At 54.0% G+C, this 19,845-nt stretch overlaps 1 protein-coding gene across 1 annotated transcript in view; it reads right to left on the bottom strand.

Annotated features, from left to right (window-relative positions):
* Positions 1-3,849: 3,849 nt before the first annotated feature.
* Positions 3,850-19,845, bottom strand: part of snd1 (staphylococcal nuclease and tudor domain containing 1) — a 90,433-nt gene continuing 74,437 nt past the window's right edge. Inside the window, exons 19-24 of the mRNA XM_057022014.1 lie at positions 14,541-14,664; positions 13,698-13,767; positions 12,138-12,251; positions 10,532-10,735; positions 5,178-5,222; positions 3,850-4,634 (exon numbers count right to left, since the gene is read on the bottom strand). Coding sequence (XP_056877994.1) covers positions 4,569-4,634; positions 5,178-5,222; positions 10,532-10,735; positions 12,138-12,251; positions 13,698-13,767; positions 14,541-14,664 — 623 coding nt within the window. The 3' untranslated portion in view covers positions 3,850-4,568. The remainder of the gene's footprint in view (positions 4,635-5,177; positions 5,223-10,531; positions 10,736-12,137; positions 12,252-13,697; positions 13,768-14,540; positions 14,665-19,845) is intronic.

Below are 19,845 nucleotides of genomic sequence, written 5' to 3'. Positions count from 1 at the left end.
GATTGGAAATGTAAATCATCTGTTGTCAGTCCGCCACCTGGCTGCAGAGCGTTCCCTCACGGTAGCTGCTGCTGTCGGAGGGATTCACACTTGCGCATCCTCAGTTCCTGTTGTTAGCTTAGCATTGTTACCCCTCTTGTTGCCCCTTTTTTTCTCCCTAATTTTTGTAGCACTTAAATCTATTGGTATAGCTCGGAGTTTCAGGGGTTTAGATAAAAACTTCAAGGTTTTAGTAATAACTTGGCTGGAAAATTAGCAGAAGCATCGTGTCGAAAATCAATTAAAAGTAGCTAGCTAGGAGTTTGCTCAGATAGCACATGTGAGTTATGGCATGAAAGAGATTTTTCCTGCTAAAGATGACAGAAATCATGGCTGACCATCCCCCTTTTGCTCAACTTTACACTGATGTCTCTGTAGTAGCCATGTTAGCGTGTTTGCTAGGATACACGAGTTTTGCAGTGTGTGAGGAAAATAGTCAGTAAGTCAGAGGATTGCGGTCCAGCTGCGAGGGCCGGTAGACCTGACAACAGGGCCTGCTGCCATGGCGACCAGGAATTAAAAATGGCTCAGGCAGGGGGATTAATGTAGTCACACAGAGAGGGTTTTTTTTTTTTTTCTTAAGGTGGCACGACGCAGTGGCACACATCTCCGAGACGCTAAAAATCCCCTTTTTTTTTCGTTTATTTTTACCTGCGTTGAGGAAATGAGCACCTGAATAATTGAACGGACGTCCGCGTTTAATGTCTGCTACCTGAGCCCCGTTCGGGTTGCAACAGGAGCCTCCAGCGTTCCATCGTACGTTCTGACAGCGTATCCGGCTGCATTAGCGCGTCACGGAATTACAGGGAATGCACCATGACGGATAGATACAATATATCCAACACACCTTCTGTCAGATTCACCACTGACTAATGAGTTCTGCGGGCTTCTGACGCCCGACGGTGGCTTCCTATTTAGGCAAACGGGATTCTGCGTCCTCGCTGCCAAAGCGAGTTTGACGGTTCCTCGGATGGAGAAACGGTAAAACTGCGGGTTCGAGACTCGACGCTCGCTGGTGAAGCCATTAAAAAGCAGAACACGAACAGAAGGAGGAGGAACTGTTCAGGTCAGGGCTCTGATGCACCTGCTATGTGAGCGCGCCACGTTCACACATGCGGCCCCCAGCTGCCACCTGCCCCTCCAGGGGCATTAGCGCAGCACGCAGCTAGTATGGCGCACCAGGAGTTAGCACACAGCCCCGAAGCTGCGGGTGGGGGGTGTACAAGAGGGACCTTGGTTACCACAGCAGGACCAGCGCGCCTCAGGTGGGTCATAGTGGGAGGTGGCGAGCGCGTGGGGGAGGAAAGGGGACACACGTGTACGTATGGAAGCATGACAGCGGACATGTGTACGAGCTGGAGGCCACGCGGAGAGTGTGCACGGCTGTGTCACCGAGCTACGCTAGCACGTGCTGCGCTCTCCTGTACGCTCGGATGAATGCCACGCCGGAAGTACCCCGAGGCCCGTTGTGAGAGAGGTGGGCGAAGTTCTGTGGCGTCGAGGCCCTCCGGTGGCTCCTGTCACGTTGGCAGAGAGGTTCCCCCCCAACAAGGTGCGAGAGGAGAGGGCGGCGTGGGCGAACGGCCGCTGGTTCCGCTCGCCTCCTTCGGTGTTTCCTCCTTGGGCCTCCTGCTTCCGCTCACGCTCGAGTTGGTATTTGATGGTCGCCGCCTACAGCGCTAATCAAACAAAGGTTAATTTGTGTTCTCAACGCCGAGCGGGAGATTGTTTTAAATTATACATGAGTCGGATAATTGCTGCTGCCTCGCGAGCTGTCGAGGGAACACCCCTTAATCAGGAGCGCCGCACGTTGTCCACTTAGCCGCTGCTAAGCAGTCTTGGATTGGATTGGTCGGCTGACTCGACGCGCACGTCCCTTTCAAGGCTGCTTTCGGTTAAAGTTAGCATTTTATCAGATGGTGCAAATATGCACATCTCAACTGGTTATAGCTGCTGAGGTTGAACCGTGTCCACAAAGCCCAGTAAAAGTAGTCGATAAGTTGTTTTAAGAGACGCTTAAAGCCCAAATCCAACATTTGTTGTTGTTGAACATTGTTATGAACATATTTGTGAATACTTGACGACTGATGAGGGAACTGGAGAGGTCTCCACTGCGCTGTCATGACAACAAGGGAGCTGTGGGGCATTTTTTATGCTAAGTTTATCTTTGAGCAGGCAAACAAATGTTCATTAGTAGCTCGTTAGAGTTAAAGTCAGAGCATCAGGAGGCTACAGGAAGTAGCGCCACTGATTTGACTTTTTCGACCAGGATCAGGAAATAAAACCTCCACTAGAGTTAGCTCAAACTCACGTCCCAGAATTTAATTGAATTAGCCTCGACGGTCAAATCCCCGTTCCGGTGTCCACCAACAATAACCCCGTTGCTATCCGGGATGTTGTAATCGGATCTGACGGAATCAAAAATACTCGGGGGGAAGCAGGATTACAGCCCAAACTGAGGAGGAATTACGCGTGAACCTATACATTCTGCACAATTTCAACCTAATTAAACTTAAACCGCATCTCTCCGGAGGGTCTGGACTCCTAAATGTAAATGTCCTAAATGTTTTAGAGTAACGAGTGTCCAACTTGAATGTCAAAACTGGTGTCAAGAGTCTCTCAGGTCATCTGAGTGTTTAGCTCAGGTGTTTCAACGTAGGCTGCGCCTCTGAAGGTTGCCGGTTCAATCCCCTTTCCTACTTTTAGAGTAACGAGTGTCCAACTTGAATGTCAAAACTGGTGTCGAAGTCTCTCGTGGGGCCTGAGGGTGTAGCTCAGGTGGTTCAACGTAGGGCGGCGCCTCTGAAGGTTGCCGGTTCAAATCCCCTTTCCTACTTTTAGAGTAACGAGTGTCCAACTTGAATGTCAAAAGTCCCACGAGGACGTCGGCTCCTCATCTCCGACGGCCTGGTGGGTAAGAATGCAACAAAGTCTTCGGGCCGTGTCCCCCTCCCGAAGTCCAGGATCCATAAATGGAGGGTGTTATGGACCATGTGATGGGAAACAGCTGGAGTTTTAATGCATGTTGGTTAGTCGCGTCATTAATGCATGTTGCGGCACCACTGGCGACTTACGGTTGCATTCTTACCCACCAGGCCGTCGGAGATGAGAGCCAACGTCCTCGTGGGACTTTTGACATTCAAGTTGGACACTCGTTACTCCAAAGTAGGAAAAGGGATTTGAACCGGCAACCTTCAGAAGCACAGCCCTATGTTGAAACACCTGAGCTAAACACTCAGATGACCTGAGAGACTCTGACACCAGTTTCAACAGGTCTTGCGAGACTTGTTAATGAATCCAGGCGTTAGCATCACGTGACCGCCCGATCACAAACGTAAACATGGGCGAATGCGTCACGTCCCCACTTTATATTTTATTCAAAGGTAAACCCGAAACACGGCTGCTTCCTCTCACATTCGTACGCTGACGCCATCCGATGTCCACACGACTTTCCGCAGCGTTGATATGCGTTCTCCATACGCTGTGAATTATTCAGATAGATTTACCCCCCCCCCTAAACCCCCTCTGCGGGTATACATGCCTGAGGTTCATGAAATAAAGATATTCCTGCCTCTGTTCTCTGCTTAGGACAAATTCCCGCTCGTCTCTCCTTCCACACGGGCCGGATGAAAAGTAATGGCGTCTTTTGCGCTTTAATTGCTTTTGGCAGTTTTGATTGTGTCGCCTCCGGAATTTGCCGGCTAATCGACGTCTCTGCCCCCCGTTTCCACGGCGACACCTTTGCTAACACGACAAACATCAAAGGACCCGTCTGGAATAAAGCAGAAACAAGAGTAAAGAGAAGACACGTGATTCTGCAGGTTTTTAATAGAATGCAAAGGTCCATGATATGGAATAAAATTCAAAACACTGGTTCTATGGCGTACAGAGACAGAAGAAGAGGCTGCCGCAGACAGGACCGTAACCGTCGTCGAGTGTAAACTTTACAGGAGAGAGAGAGAGAGATGATGTTTACTGGTCAGAAAAGTGAGACGGAATAAACGACAAAACACTCCTCACACACACATCTGCAAACGTCACAGATTATACGGTGGAGACAAAAATAAAACTTTTTTTTTTTTTTCCTCATCCATCTACGGAAATCTGAAATATTTCATTTACACGTCAAAGTATCCTCACAATTTACATAGATTTCATCTGGGAAGCATTTGTTTGAGAAAGAAAAGAGAATTCAGGCAAAAATCCAAATACCAGAGCGAAAAACGTGTCGGAAATACGTATGTTTGATGATCGCTAACGCAATAGTTCAAAGGTAAGGTGGAAATAATCCGGACTGGAAACGGCACAGGCAGGTTTAGAACATTATTACTGCTAACGTGAAGGGTAGCAAAGGGGCTAGCTGGAGGGATGATAGCGCATTAGCGGATGGATGACGTGTGCACGAAAAAGAAACGCGAGTGGATGCTTGTCGTTTAGTTTCTCAGGTTCGCCTTCTGTCCTCTCTTGAAATCGGTGTCCGTTCGTCTTTGGAATGGTGTCGACTGGATGGCCGGTTCGGGTGTCCCTCGTTAGCGCCGGTAACCAAACTCGTCGGCGTCGTCGGCGCGGAAGTCTCCGTAGCGCCAGATGTTGAGCTGATGAGACAGAACGACAGAATTGGTCGCTCCGGAACCCTGAACGCAACGCCTTCAAGAAGACAGGAAGTGGATGGAAACAGAGGGAAAAGACTGGCGGAGCATCCGGTGCTGCGCTGCTGTTGTAAACGTGTCAAATTCTCCATCTCATGTGTGTGTTTGCTGCTCTTTTGGCTCTCCCAAGCATGTGCGCTCAGCTGTTCAGACTGCGATTCATACCTAATTAGCAACAGTGCTAATTAGCGCTAGTTATGGGGGTGAGTGAATGGAGCCAAGCGCAGCAGACTCCGCTGGTGAACGTGAGACTGGCTCACTTCTGGTTTCCTATCCCCGTACACCCCGACCCCCCCCAGACTGGAGGCAGCGTCCCGTATGCGACGACCACGGCTGCCAACGTAAGGAGCGGCCGCTTTAGGAGCGCTATTAGCGCCACAATGTGTTCCTGGTTGGCAAATAAAACCTGTCTGGCTGTGAGGCGAGAAGAGCCGAGGAAAACCAGAGCAGACCATAATGACGGGATCGGCGGGGGTGGGGGGGACTTACCCTGGCGGTCTTGGCGGATTCTTGACTGTTCAGGTACTCTGTCACCTGTAGGAGAAAAAAAAAAAAAGACATTTAGCATTTAGCAGCACTGCTGTGCAGGATGGAGATGCCGTCACCAGGTCGCCATAACAACCAGGGATGTGGTTGGGCTGTACTGAGCGCGCACGTGTCTGACATCCCATCGGTTTGAGCTTCATTCAGAGGAAACCCTCAACACGTCTCAGGGATTCTGCGCTAATCAGCTGATTGATTTTCACCCAGACGTGTTTTGGGCTAATCTTCTGAGGCCGAAATCTAATCGCGCTCCTCGCTTGGAATCAAACTCTGCTGGTCGGACGGCCGTGTGATCTCAATTACCCTCCAATCAAAGCAGAAACGGCTGCTAAATTCAATCAAATCCCGCCACAGATAATAGAGAGCCAATCAGGAAGAGGCTCGCTGATGTCTGGGGGAGCGAGGAGAACTGGACGCCTGCACGGACACGGGAACAAAGGGAGCAGGAGGAAGCCGAGCAGATTGACCGCTTCTGCTAGAACGACCTTTTAGCCTCGGCGAACGGGCCGGTGATGAGTCATCCTGGGGAGGGGGGAGGGGCTGTGCGGCGGCGGCGTAAACTTTGAACGGCGGCTTCCGAAATTGAAGCTAGCGCGACGGATGGCGGCACAAAGGGTTTTATATGGGTGTGATGCATCCAGTTGTGCAGCATGTTCTGTGGCTTTATACACACACACACGCACACACACACGCCAGATGTTAGAACAGTTGAGCGTGGATGGGGCTACGGGGTGCAATTGCTCAGCTAGCTCGCGCGTGTAGGCCGATTCGACCGCCGTGCTGCCAGGACCACAGACCTGCGGCTGCGCACGTGCGAGCGCGCGGCCGGGAGAAAAGTGCGGGAGCGGCACAAGTCATCCATCACTGGCAGCTGAAGGAGAGCTTTTCCCTTTTTCAGAGGTGGCGGCGGGATGGAGGCAGATGCCGCCATATGGCGGAACAAGTGGACTGTGTTTCCATTGGTGGGGCATTTTGGGGGGGAGGGGGTAGCTGAGGGAAGAGCACTACGGCACAATGTGCCCAAATGACGTGCAGCCATGTTGGAAGTCCCACGCTAAGCTCCTTTGTGCTCCCATCAGAAGGGGGGGGACCTCTTCATTTAGCAGCCAATCAGCACGCGGCTGATGACTGCCTTCAGAACGCTCTTTGACGGCTCCTCAACGGGCTCCAGGAGAGCCGCAGAATGGCTCGTTTATGCCACGAAGTCGGGCGGAACTCATCAGGTGCTTCTCCGCAGATAGAGGGAGGAGGAGACGAGGGAGGAGAGGAAGTTGGGCGCCAACGGGAGGACGGAAGGAGACGAGGGGAAGGAAGAGTGTGTTTGGAGGGGATCTGGTGGCAGACGGCGGTGGGCGGCAGCAGCCTGTCTGGATGACCCGACAGAGCTCCCATATGCCAGACAGATGCCACGGTTGGTGAGCAGTGGCCACCAACACTGGCACATAAAGGAAAGGATGGCGTTTGGCTTTGGAGGGGGGGTGGGAAGCATCAGCAGGAAGGTTAGCAGTGATCAGAGGAGCCTCGGGAGGGGGGCGGGTTCATCAGAATATCCGGGCACCGAAGCTGTGTGAAGGTGGAGGACAGGTGGTGCGGCTCTGCTCTCCTGGCTCCAGTGAGCGCGACCGTTTGAGGGTGACGGAGCGAACCCCCCCCCCCCCCATCCCCCCCGGTCCAGGTGGCGCTCTGGTAAACACGGTGTGAAAGCGCTGGAGCTAAGCGAGCGGCTCTTTGACGGGCACTTGCGGAATTGCGCTCGTTTTGAGGGAAAGCCGCTCTCCTATCTGCGCGCGACAGCGATGTCGGAGCATCTGCCGGAACGCCGTCGGAACTGCTCAGATGTGCCCCCGCCGTCCCGAGAGACGCGTCTCACTTGGCGTGTCCTGACATCAGTACTTCGTGGTTCCCAGAGAACACGCCGCTGATGTCAGGAGCACCAACATCTCACGAGGCTCATCATCGGCTTCCGATCTCTCGGGACCGTGGCGGCGCCGCGTTGGCCCCCTCGTGACAGACGGAACGCCGGGGGTGTCCTCGGAGGTGGCCTGCCTCCCTCTCCTGCAGCTTTAGGCGTGACTTCGCCTCTTTATCGTCCTCCCTCATTAACACGAGCGCAGCGACGCAGCCGCCGTGGCGTAGAACTGCCACGTTCGGAGCGAAACAGCCCTCATGAGGTGACTCGAGGAAAAGGAAAACACAATGAAGACAAATACCCGCCTCCCCCGGCCGCCACTTAAAGGCCGTCCTTGAAGGCGTCTTCACGTCCTCTATCGTCCTCCAACAGCCAGACGGAGCCACGAACGCGACCCGAGAGAGTGGGTTAAAAAGAGGCAGCAGAACTACATTTCCCAGAGGGCTGCTGGATAATTAAAGATTCCAGGAGGATTTCTGGGATTCAACAGCTGTTTTCTCCAAAGCTGAGAGGCAAACGCTCGAATAAAGATCTCAAGAACGTCTGGATAAACATTTGCCTTTTAATCTCGTCAGCGGGGAACAAAAAGCATCCCGGCTGAGGTCAATCGGGCCGCCGCCCCTGCCGGTGATTGATAACGGCACGGCGGAGCGCTGACAGACGCGTCCCTGTTTGCAATTGACTTGTAATTAGCAAACAGGAGATTATTAGCTTGTAGGGATAATGCACTTTGGGGAGGCTGTCGGCTAGCTGAGGCGACGGGTCGGCGCCAATCCGCTACTGGGGAACGGCGGCGAGAGGCTGGCTGAGGTGTTGTGACATCTCACATTTGGGGACGTCCAGGCAGGAGATGAAAAACTTCTCTGAAGTGCTTCCGGGTATCTGCCGAGCTAACGACCTTTATCAGTTTCTCCTAATTAGCCCAGAAACACCAACTCCGCACAGGCTCTCGCTCAAAATGGGAAAAGTGAGCCGATACCGACAACGCCGGCCGGGTTCAAAGGGCAAATTCATCTTCCGTGACTTGCAAATAACAGAAGATAACATTTTAAATTACAGCCCATAATTAGGCCAAAGCCGGGTCTGATCGCAAGGCCTCTCCTGATTACACTCCCCCCCCAACATGAAGGGGCTACGCTCACCCCGTTTCTCTGAAAGCAGCCCGCTGATTGGCTGTAAGCTTTCGTCAGCTTTCCTCTTGCCCACCTGACCTAGCAGAGAAGCTAGCGGAGAAGCTAGCAGAAGGCTAACCTCCTGCAGCGTGCCATGTTGACACGTGAGGTCTGTGTGGGTGAGAAATCGGCGAGTTCTTGATTAGAATTAAAGCTCAACGCGGGTAAACAGCACGCAAACCCGACAGATGTGTGGCAGCTTTAGCTTTAATGATGATAAATGCCGGATAAATGCAATAAATGCATTAAATCGGGGAAATTAAAAGCCAGTTTGTTTACATCCAGACGTGGCTCCTGCTGCATCTATCCTTCCGCCGCACATCTGGGCCGCACGCTGAGGTCCGCCTCGCCAAGTCCATCCTCTCAGCTATTACTCGGCTCCCTGCTTATGGACATCTCTGTCCCCGTGTCCCCGGTATGATCCCGATTGCTTCCTATAGGACGGCGGCAGCTGGCGTGCATATGACCAGCTTCCCCGCTCACGCGCTCCTGATAGGAGCATCCAGCTACAACCGTCAGCATCCATATGGTGTGTTCAGTGGCTTCCAGGAAAGACAGGATTTAGGCTGAATGCACGTGGGTGGGGAGGGGGAAAGGGTAAACCCCCCACATGGATGAGAGAGTGTCTCTCTTGGGACAATGCCACCCTGAAGAGCGGGTGTTAACCTTCGGTGCACTTATGAGCGACTATTGATGGGCGCCGAAGCTCCAGCGGACATTAGGGCCCATCTGTTACACAACGCTCAACGCTAAAGTACAGATTACAATGACCATGATCCAATCCCCCCCCCCCCCCCGGATGGATAATGAATAAAGAATGAAGCTGAAATAAAGCTTATCGGACGGACAAAAGTCACTTTTCCAAGGAGGATGAGCGAGAGGAGGAGAGAGAGAGCTGGCACGGGAACATTATGGGAATCTGACTTATCTGTGTGTGTGTGTGTGGGGGGGGGGGGTCCAGAGGTGGACCATTCTATCTGTAGAGTGGTTTTGGGCTCAGCTAACTCGCAAGATAACATTTTTTGGTTTGTTTGTTTTTTGTTTTGCCTGCAAACCACCAACTGTGGGTCAGGGAATTAAGCTCATTATCGCCACAATTTTAAGACTTTTGTCTTTAAAAACAAGTTTCCCCCAAAAAATTAAAAAGGCAACGAGCTCATTTGAAATGTGAAGAGCGCCTCGATGGCACTTCAGCTCACCGGAGCCCAGCGGAAGGCTGGAACCGTCAGTTAAGAAATGGCAGCGCTAACGCTAACGCTAGCGCTCCTACAGATCCCAGCCCCTGAACGCCAAAGAGAAAACCTAAATCTGTGCGCTCTCTAAGCCTATTAGAGCTTCGGCTGAGGGCTTTAATCACTGTCCTTTGTCTATAGGGTCCATTACCCAGAGACTGCATTATGGTCCTTGGCTACTCTTTAGGGGTCAGAGGTCAAATGGCTTTGACAAGGATGCGCGGAGCTTTATTGACCGACTCTGAGGTAGCGGAGGGCTTTTATCACCCTGATTTAGAGCGGCCGGGTCTCCACGTGAGAGCAGACGGATGTCTTTACAGATGTGCCCATGCATCTGCGCCGTTATTCCAAATATGGTCGACATAATGCCGCCGTCTTTTAAATAAGCGTCTGGCTGACTAATATCGGCTGTGGCGGGGACGCGGTAATTGCGGCGGGAATAAATATCCTCCATTTTCCTTTATCTTTCATGTGTACTGTCGCTCCGAGTGCGCTGGGCTAATTAGCATAATGGAAGGAAGAGTAAATGAGCAGAGCTTCACGCTTTGACAAAATGGCTGCCGTCTGGGGCTAATTACAGGGGTGTGGGAGTGGATACTCCACGCTTGGTGGATTGACATTCTGTCTGCGCCTGAGTGAGCGACACGCGGCCCCCATTACCCAACCTTTAGCGCGCCTTGCGCTCAAAGCTAATCTATACTCAAACTGAGAGGAAACAATTGAGGAGATGTAATGTACATAAACATCATTGAAGGAAATGGCCTCGGCAACGGCAAACAAAGGGCTCATTTTCTGTCAAGAATGCTAAGCTACATGCTAACCCGCCACTCTGATGGAAGGACACAGGTGGGCACGTGCAGCAGGGTTATCAATCTGTACCGCGTGTCCCACCAAAGTGCCGGACGAGGACACGGTAAAGACAGCTGGGCGCTAGCTGCATTAGCGCCAGCGGCCGCTCCACCATCCGGGCATCGACGGTTCACCCACCATTTTCTGCAGGTGCTTCTCCTTGCGGACGTCCACCATCACCAGTCCCTCTTTGACCAGGCCCAGGCCCACGTCGTCCTTGGTGTCCCCGAACTGTATCGTGACGTGCGGGCAGGTGGGGCCCGAGTACTCCACGTTCAGGAGGCACTGGCTGTTCTGGATGTCCCTCACCACGCAGTCCACCACGTCGGCGCGGGCGTCCTCCTGGAGACCACAGGAAGTGAAGAGCAGAGATCAATCGGAGCGTCTCCGTGATCCAATCTCGGAAATCTTACCCAGCATTCCCTCATTGTCACCCATGTTTTCGCTCTCAATGATCACCTGGGGTGTGTGTGTGTGTGTGTGTGTGTGTGTGTGTTGGGGGCTTGTCTGAACACACCACAGAGGACAAACCCAAAAAACAAGGATCAGGATCATAGGAGGGGGGGAAAGAGGAAAAATCTAGGTTCGTCTGTGGCCATCATCCACCCCTCCCTACACCATCCATCTCTTTGCTTCGCTTCTTTCTCACCCTGGTCTTGTCTCCATGGCAACTCCCTTCAAGCTAGCCACCTTGGGTGTGTGTGTGTGTGGTGTGTGTGTGTGTGGGCAGGGTAGCTTGTTTGAGCCACTGAGCTAAGGGCCTTTTTAGTCTCCGTTCTCCCTCCTGGTCAACCTGTTCCAGGTACCTGGGGGGGGGGGGGCAGGAGGGGACCAGAAAACACTCACGCAGCCGAGCAAGATGGAGGACAACCGCGCTTTGATGATATTCAACTTATCTCACATCCTCCAGGAAGTGAAGACATTGAGCTCCGGCATCAGGGGACGCCGGCAACAACCTCCCCCGAGTGGCGGTAAGAGCAGCACGCCGCGCTGCCAGCGGGAGTGACGCGGCGGCGAGATTTAAAGGAAGGAGATGGAAAACACATGAAAGGCAAGAGGGAGCCAGGGAGGAGAGACGGATGGAGAGTGACAGGGAGGGAGGAGGAGGAGGAGGAGGAGGAAGGTGTGTGTCAGCTCAACATGTGGCGCCGCTCCAGGTTGTGTTTGATGCCTCCGTTTAACCGACGGGACACTTTTTCTTTGCCTTTTATCCACTTCCTGCTACTGGCCGACCCTCAACGCTGCCGCCGTCTTCGCTTCCTGTTCTCAACTTGCCGGCGCTTGTTGCCAGAGCAACCAGGCCGCTTTTCGCCTCCGTTATAAAAGGTCCCCACAAAACCGCCCGATCAACCGGGGAGGGGATCGGCAGCCGTCGAGGCCCGCGGCGACGGCAGTCCGAGCAAACGCACCCAGAGGTAAACAAGAAGGTCGGAGCGGCGGCGGCGGCGTCAGGACGACCTTTGAGACGAGCGAGGCGACGCAAAAAACAGGAGTGAAGTTCTTCCAGCCAGCTAACGCTCAATTATTCTCCAATTTACAGCCAAATCAAGCGGCGGCCTGATAAAGACGGCGGCCGTCTGCTGGAGATCACATGAATTATGCAGCACCCCCCCCCCCACCACCACCACCACCATCCCCCCCCCCCCCTTCAACCCTGAGTGGGACTCGGACGCTTCTTATGACAGCTAAAGTTCAGAAACTGAGGCTGGTGGGGGGTCAGGCTCATACTGGCCGGCACACTTACGTCCTCTGGGACCTGGATGTAGGCGAAGGTGTACTCGGTGGCCTGTGCCGGCAGGGTCCTGACGCCGAAGGCGGGGGGGATGGCGGCCAGGCGGGTGGACGGCACCACTTCTCTCTGAGGGGGGGGAAAAGACATCAGAGCTCAGATCAGACTCAGGTTGACACAAATCAGCCAATCAAATCCCTTTAAGAGACGCGTCCGGAGCTTTAATCCCGTTTCCCTTCGGGACACCTGGACGTCACCTCTGCGAGGACAGTTTACGAGTGTGTGGGGGGGGGGGGGGACGGACAGATGTCATCTGGTGGCTTAAGGAGAGCGGGCTGGCGCGCGTCGCCGTAGCGACCGCCGCGCAGCTGTTTCTACAGCAGCGCCGAGGCCCTTTGCACCGGGCTCCATCTGCTCCTCGGCTCAGCGCTGAGCCGCAGCAAAGACGCCGGGACCCCGATCAAAGACGCCACTTTCAAAAACACAAAGAAAAACAAAGAGAAACGGCGCTTCCGCCATTGATTCGCCCTCTGGTTCGGCTACAGGCGCCGAATGCTAATCCTGCTCTCCGGCTTGGCCCGCTCCCCCAGATTAATTATCATAAAAATAAATTGCTCATTAGTATGCGCCACATTTCTGCTGCCGCGCAGCAAAGATGTGATTAATTTGACAAAGCCGATGTGAGCGATGACAAACGGAGGAACGCGCCGACGGGAAGCCAGACATAGGTGGTCGTTAGAGGTGGGGAGTTAATTTAACGACCCCCCCACCACACACACACACACACACCCTGGATTAATGTGTTTGCTGGACTGTACAGTCTAGACAGGATAATCTAAACCTTTATGGCGGATTGGAACGTTGGGATTCATCAACGCCGCGTTAGACTTGGACGGGAAGCGTGGGTTTTAAAAGTGAAAGTGAAAGTGGTGGCGTAATAACTCAGGCTCTGACCTCCGCCTGAGACAGGCGGCGCTATTAGCGGCTAATAGCTGATGAGTCAAAACTACAAAATGGCGAGTCGGACGTCGGCTGAGGGTTCGGAGGATCACACCTTCAGCAGAATGCCAGAACGCATCAGGTCTGCCAGGCTGTGTGTGTTGCCCCCCACCCCCCGTCCCCCGTCCCCCCCCCCGGCTCCATGCTCAGAGGTCAAGTCACACACTGTGCCACTCCAGTGCAGCATGGGAAAAAAAGCACCTGAGGGCCCGGCTGATTACGTGAGCCGCTTGGTGATGCGAGTGGGTGGAAACACACCGACGATGGAGTGAATTCATCAGCATCCATGGGGGGGGGGGGGGAGGGGGGGGCGAAACAGGACTGAAAATGATTCGCGACCTCGGCTGTAAACAACGAAGCCCGGCTGCATCATATTTGCCCTGAAAACAGCCGAGGAGATTAAAGAAGGCTTCGGAATGTTGTAATAAACAGCCGAGTGTGTGAGGAGGTGCTCGGAATCCCTCCTCAAATAACAGAAACCCCCCCCAAAAGTTCGCTGGCGGGCACATTTGGACACAACAGCTGGATGGAGGATCAAATATTAACGGGCCGATCGCTGGCTTCAGATCTACTCACGTTGCCGTAGTCGATGTAGAAGACGTGGACCTTAGCAGGAGACTCAACCTTCTCCACTCTGGCTCGGTACCTGGAGGAGAGGGGGGGCACAGTAAATTATTCTGGGCTTATTTCCCTGGGGAGGGGGAGTTGGAGGAGTTGTCTGTTGTGACGGTGGGAGAGGATCAGTGAGGGGGGGACGGGGGGAGGCAATAACGGGCAGAAGCTCCCGAGCGTTTCTCCTCGTAGCCTCAACTTCAGAGCTCATCGCAGAACCTGACGACAAAGTGGTTGCAACAGGGAGGACGAGAAGATGGGGGCTAATAATCAGAGGTGCTGGGGGGGGCAAATAACCCCCTAATGGATCCAGACCTTTGTGCACAGGGAGGGGGGGTATGTGAAGGAAGCAGCTGTGTCTTAGAACCAGTTAAAAACAAAAATAATCTGTTTTTTCATCTTTTTTTGTCCCTGCCATTACAGCCCCCCCCCCTCCCCCCGTGTGACTTTTATCTGTCCCCACGACCATCTGTAAAGGACTGACGCTGATGATGATGTGTGTGTGTGTGTGTGTGTGTGTGTTCCTGTGAGTGGCTGGTGCTGAAACGTGCCAGCGAGCTAATTACACCGTGCGTGTCTGCGGATTAAGTAGAGACGCGGTAAAACTGGAAAAGCAATTTCTGGTGTTCCAGGATGGTTCCAGGTGATCAGACGGCCCGCGGAGCCTTTCTGATAGATTTTCACCAGGTTAGCTGACTAATCCATCTCAGATGCGAGGTCCGGGATTAGGTTAGCGGCCCGCTAATGGGCTGAGGTCATCGGGGGGCTCGTCAATATTTTCCACATTTGTTAAAGTGTTCCGCTCACCATTCGCCGTCGGCGAACTTGGCTATGCAGCAGTCGCCCCGGCGCGCGGCGTAGGACCCCTCCACTGGCGGGTGGGCGGCGATCTCCGCCCTCATGGTCTCCATCAGACTCTCCAACTGGGCTCCTGCGGAAGAAGACGCACCATCGGATCATTCCCGCGATTCCTGACACAACCTTGGAATTTACACCCTCCTGTTTTTGCCCCGCAAAGTCGGGGCAGCTGCAAACGCATTAACGCCGCGTCGCTAATGCGGCTAAAACCCTGCCGGAGAAATACGGCCCGAGAGCTAAACGACCCGGCTCTCCCGAAGTGCCTTCACGCTCCATCATATCTTGCATGGCTGACCCATTATGGCGGATTAAAGGCGAGAGCGTGGCTGTCGATATGGCGGGAGCAGAGAGGAATCAGATAGCGAGTCAGCGCTCCGTGAATTCAATGACTTAAGTGGCAGCCTCATTTGTACCCATCAGTTGCAATTGGGGAGCTGATTGTGAGCCGGGCTCAGGGAGCGGATCTGGACCGGAGCCGCTCCTGCCGCCGTCTCACAGCCGCTTTCTTTGCGTAGAGCCCAGTTAGCTTTTGCGCTCGCGCTTACAAATAGTGGCACTTTGAGCGGCTAGCTCACTGAAGAGGCTAACAAGAGGTCATTTGGACCAGGAGGAGGACTGAGTGATGGAATGAGACTGTAGGACTGAAGCTGAAGCTGTGGTCAGCACCGCTCTTACTGGTAGTGCAGGAACGTGTCCCAGTGGGAACAGTTCCCCGGCACCGGTGACTAGATCCCGACATCCAAGTGTGAAAACGACTCACAAGTGTCTCTGGGGCTTGAAGGGCTCAGGTTCTACATCTGCTAGCATGCTAAAGCAAGAGGAAAAGCTCAAGTTTAAAGGCAAACACAAGTGTTAGCGTGCGCATTAGCCTATTATCAAGCGCAAACACCCCCCGCCAAAACGCACACCTGTATTTGCGCCTTGCCTGCTGTGTTGGGCTCCCCCCGCCACCAGCTGGTATTTATGCAGGACGCAGAACAAGTAAATATAAATAATGATGCTGTTTTCCGAGGGTTATCTGTGCTGAGACAGCCGCCAGCAGCCTGGAAACCTTCATTAGCATCATGTCAAACTTCAAGAAAAACAGCAGCGGGGGGATTCAGGCTGGAAGGAAAAGAGCGAGTTGGATGGCGGAGATGGGGGCCAGGGCAGAATGGGGGTGGGGGATGGGGGTGGGGGGGTCCAAACACCTCACTGGCCACCCACCGCTGCGCCGCTACTGCTGATGAATGCAGTGGAGGGAATAGAGGTAGAAATACACACACAGACAAATTCATCCTCAGCATTCTGCAGAAAAAGCAGTTTTTAGAAAACATGTCAGAGGAATTGCTCCTTGAAACCAACGTGCGCGGGCACGTGCGCGCTCAGAGGGGGGGATGCGGTTGCGTCACTCTAGTGCCGACTTTGTGGAACGGCCGGGGGCTGCAGCCGTCACAGCCAGCCACCCCCGCGAGTTATTAGTCTAATTAAGAATGCTAGCTGCGCTCCCTCCTTCTCGGAGGACCGGCGCACATTTCCGCGCTGACACATATACGTATCCCTCCTCCCCGGCCACGTCGGGCTTGGAAGACCTGAATAAATGACACATGAGCCCCAGAAGTGCTCGACCGTCGTCCAACGTATGAAGACTTAATGGGCAGAGGCTCTTAGCTGAATCTAATTAGCATCCGTTATTCATGCAAACGCCAGAGAAGGATCGAGCCAAAGTGAAGAGGCGCCTCCGTAACTGCAGGTACATTAAACGGTCCTGGTCACATGACCACTGCCGGGAAGTTTTTGCTTTCATTTCCGCCTCGGATCCGTGGGGAGAGGCCACCCGGATATAGCATAGCTAGCTGAAACTGCAGTGTGGAGCTAATACCGGACTCTGTGTGTTCCAACTTTTCCCGGCCTAACTGATGAGGAGAAGCCAGCCGGGCCCCGCGGGCTTTAGTTGGGGCCATGAGGTCAAAGGCCGTTGACAGTGCAGCGTTATGGATCGCCGATTTTAACAAGATGACTTACAGCCTGCTGTGACCCATAGATTCACTCCAATTACTTCCTGGCCCAGGCCGCCGGCGCCATAACGAGGAGACGCCGGTCTGATGGTGACGGACATAAATCCCGGGATCTTTTTCTCCTTTTAAGAGGATGAAAACCTTGAAGTCCTGAACCGCTCCACAGCCCCCGTGGAGACAAACAGCTCACTTTGGCGCGCGAAGAGGGGGGTTGTTACTCGGGCTTCCTGGACGGAGCCGGACTTCATCCACGTGCTTCCGTCTCCACGTGGCTCCTGACCGGATGTTCGCCATAAAAGGTTGAATCCGCATGGTTGAATCGCTGTGGACGAGCATATCATGGATGTGGGGGCCCTAGGAGGGGTTGATAGAGCGCAGGTTCTCTCAGGTGGGTTGGGAATAAACGTGGACATTATAGAGGGAAGTGGAGCTGGGACGCCCCCCCATGAGGGAGCCTCAACCCTGTTAGCCGCGTGAGGTTAGCGGCGCGAGGTTAGCGACGCGGGCCCCCGAGTGCTCATTTTGTGCTGCGGAAGGAGCCAAAGCGTCGATCTAAAAAGTGCTGGCTGCTGCGGCTCCTCTCATTACCCCCCCCCACCCCTTTTTTTGTGCTCTTCCTCATTGCGTAATTTGTTTATCCACCATTATGGCTGCAGCTGTTGGTAAATCACATGTAATTACGCTGCGAACGCCCAGCGCAGAGTTGGAAAGTTGACGATAACACCCTCGCACGTCAGACCGGGGGGTGGGGGGGGCTTCTAGGGCGGCCAAAGGTGTGCGAGCGCCGACCAAAACGCCCTTTTGCTACACAACCCCAGGCTGAAGTGGATTCTATTAAGCTGTTTACAGGGGTCGTTCAAATCATAGAGGGGTAAATAATCACAACACGGCTGAGACAGAGGGAGAATACCCTGGATTGGGGGGGGGTGGTCACAGGTATGGATCGGGGGGGCCACCAGTGGAGATGATTCCACTGGGAGGCCTGCGTGCACGAGCTGGTCAACAAAGTATCCGGATATGTGCACTGGGGGGGGCTCCGCTCCCATGTCAGCCTCTGCCAGGTACTGGGGAGGCCACTTCCTGTTTAACCCCCCCCCACCACAGGGATCTATGGATTATCTCTCTTGTAATACCCCCACAATGCCAATTACGCCGTCTCATTCGGCCCTTCCCAGCAGTCTGGAGCCTTTTCCAGCAAATTACCGTTTCTGTAATTGGGAACGCCATCAGGAGGCTCCAAACAGAGGCGGCATCTGCGGCTCTGCCTCCCATCAGCCCCTTCTTCACCACCTGTCGAGGCTCATTGACTCCATCTAATGCCCCCGCTTTGATTGCGCCGAGTCCAAATATATTCGCGATACGGCCGCGTGCAACGTTTGGGGAACGCGGCCGGCGACGACGACGCTCCGCCATTAAGCTTCAGGCAACGGAGCGGGAAGTTTGACATTAGCGGGAGACAAAAAAAAGGGAACAAATGGGGATGAAGATGAGCATTTTCCACCTGAAAAGAAGCGAAGGCTGCTCGCCGCTAACCCCGCACGCTGGTTGACCTTTCAGAAGCTAACTTGTGTACCCGATTTAATAATGAATGCCTCGGGAGGCCCGGGGGGGGGGCTTTGACCTCTGAATATTACATCGGCTGCAGTGACGGAGGGCCGCCTGGAGGAAGCTGAACGCGTGTGGTCGACGGGCGTCATGGCGAGCTCGCTCACGACGCCCGTCTGAATAAAACATGGCGGCTGAAGGAGAGCCGGGCGCTAATTCTTGCTAATGCAGCTAATTCAACAGAGGCTAGCGCAAAAATTCAAAGTAATTCACTGGTTTCGTTCCCGGGCAGAGCTGGAGAGGAATTAAAAGCGCTCTAATATGACGGGGTCGTTAAACGATTCAGCGCTCGTTAACACCGTCGTCGCTTTAACGTTCCTCTTCTGCCGCTGGAATCCACAATTTGATCGTTTTTAACTTTGTTTTCAAGTGACACGGTGAACAAATGACTTTCTCAAACGGCTGAGATGATGTAATGTCACCACGCGCTGGTGCAACCGTTAATTATCTCCCCCCCCTTCGCCGTCTCTGGCGCGACGCCCGGAGCCCCGCCGAGACATATTTCATCCGAAAAGGAAGAAATGAAACAATCGGATATTAAAATAAGCTGGAACCACAGAGTTAATAGAATCTGATGAGGACGTGCAACGGAGAGGCGGGCGACCCCAGAAATGAATCCCAGTGACGGAAGTTCAGCAGGAAGCAGGGTGGAAGATAAACCGGCTCCCAGCATGCACTGGTGGGAGCAGCGGGGACGGAGCGGCGCCATCGGAGACGGCGCCGGTGCCTCGCTCTCGTGCAACAGCCCCGGATGCTGCAAGCTAACGTGAGCTAAACGTCATGGGCGGATTGATGAAACGCTGATCAATCGAGATCATAACGAGGCAGCGCGCCTCCGCGAGGGCGTGGAGGGCGGAGTTAGCGAGGCCAAGGATTCCGCCTCCAACCCCCCCTCCAAACACCCCCCCGCAGAGAAGCGTTTGCCTATCACGCTTGCGTGGAGATATCTATACGTTAAAGAAACCGACAGCGTAATTAGAAGTGAATAATTTAAACAGGAGCAGAAGAAAAAAACAACAACAAAGCACTCAGGACCCCCGAGAATGAGAGATATTATCCTCCGCAAATTACGAGCATCATTTTGAAGATAATTGCGTGGGGATTAGAGCGGCGCGATATATCTAAAATGTATCCTCAGCGTAATATTCGCCGCGCTATACGGTGCAGCCTGCAGAGGCCGTAAACATACTGGAGGATGAGCCGGGGGGTCCTGGGGGTCCCATAAAGACAACATGTGTTGTTTGGATGCTTCCAGCGGCGCTCTCGCCAGCGCTGAACAGGAGGATCCTGGAAACCCCCCCACCCCGACTCCGAGAACCACAGAGTCCAACGCTGGTGGAGTTAGCATTAGTTAGAGTTTAGCATCGGTTGCGCTCATCTTCGGTCTGAACGCTCCGAGACGAGAGGTTTCTGAGCGGGCGGAATCGCGCCTCAAAGCGGAGTTTTCTCCGGAGCGCCGAGGGCCGGGGCGTTAGAGGGGACGCCCGATCCGGAGCGCCGAGGGCCGGGTCGTTAGAGGGGACGCCCGATCCGGAGCGCCGAGGGCCGGGGCGTTAGAGGGGACGCCGATCCGGAGCGCCGAGGGCCGGGGCGTTAGAGGGGACGCCGATCCGGAGCGCCGAGGGCCGGGGCGTTAGAGGGGACGCCCGATC

This window comes from Takifugu flavidus, chromosome 22, assembly GCF_003711565.1.
Source record: "Takifugu flavidus isolate HTHZ2018 chromosome 22, ASM371156v2, whole genome shotgun sequence".
Classification (NCBI taxonomy): Eukaryota; Metazoa; Chordata; class Actinopteri; order Tetraodontiformes; family Tetraodontidae; genus Takifugu; species Takifugu flavidus.
Note: the sequence above shows the minus strand (reverse complement) of the source record. Positions and strands in the feature narration are given on the sequence as shown.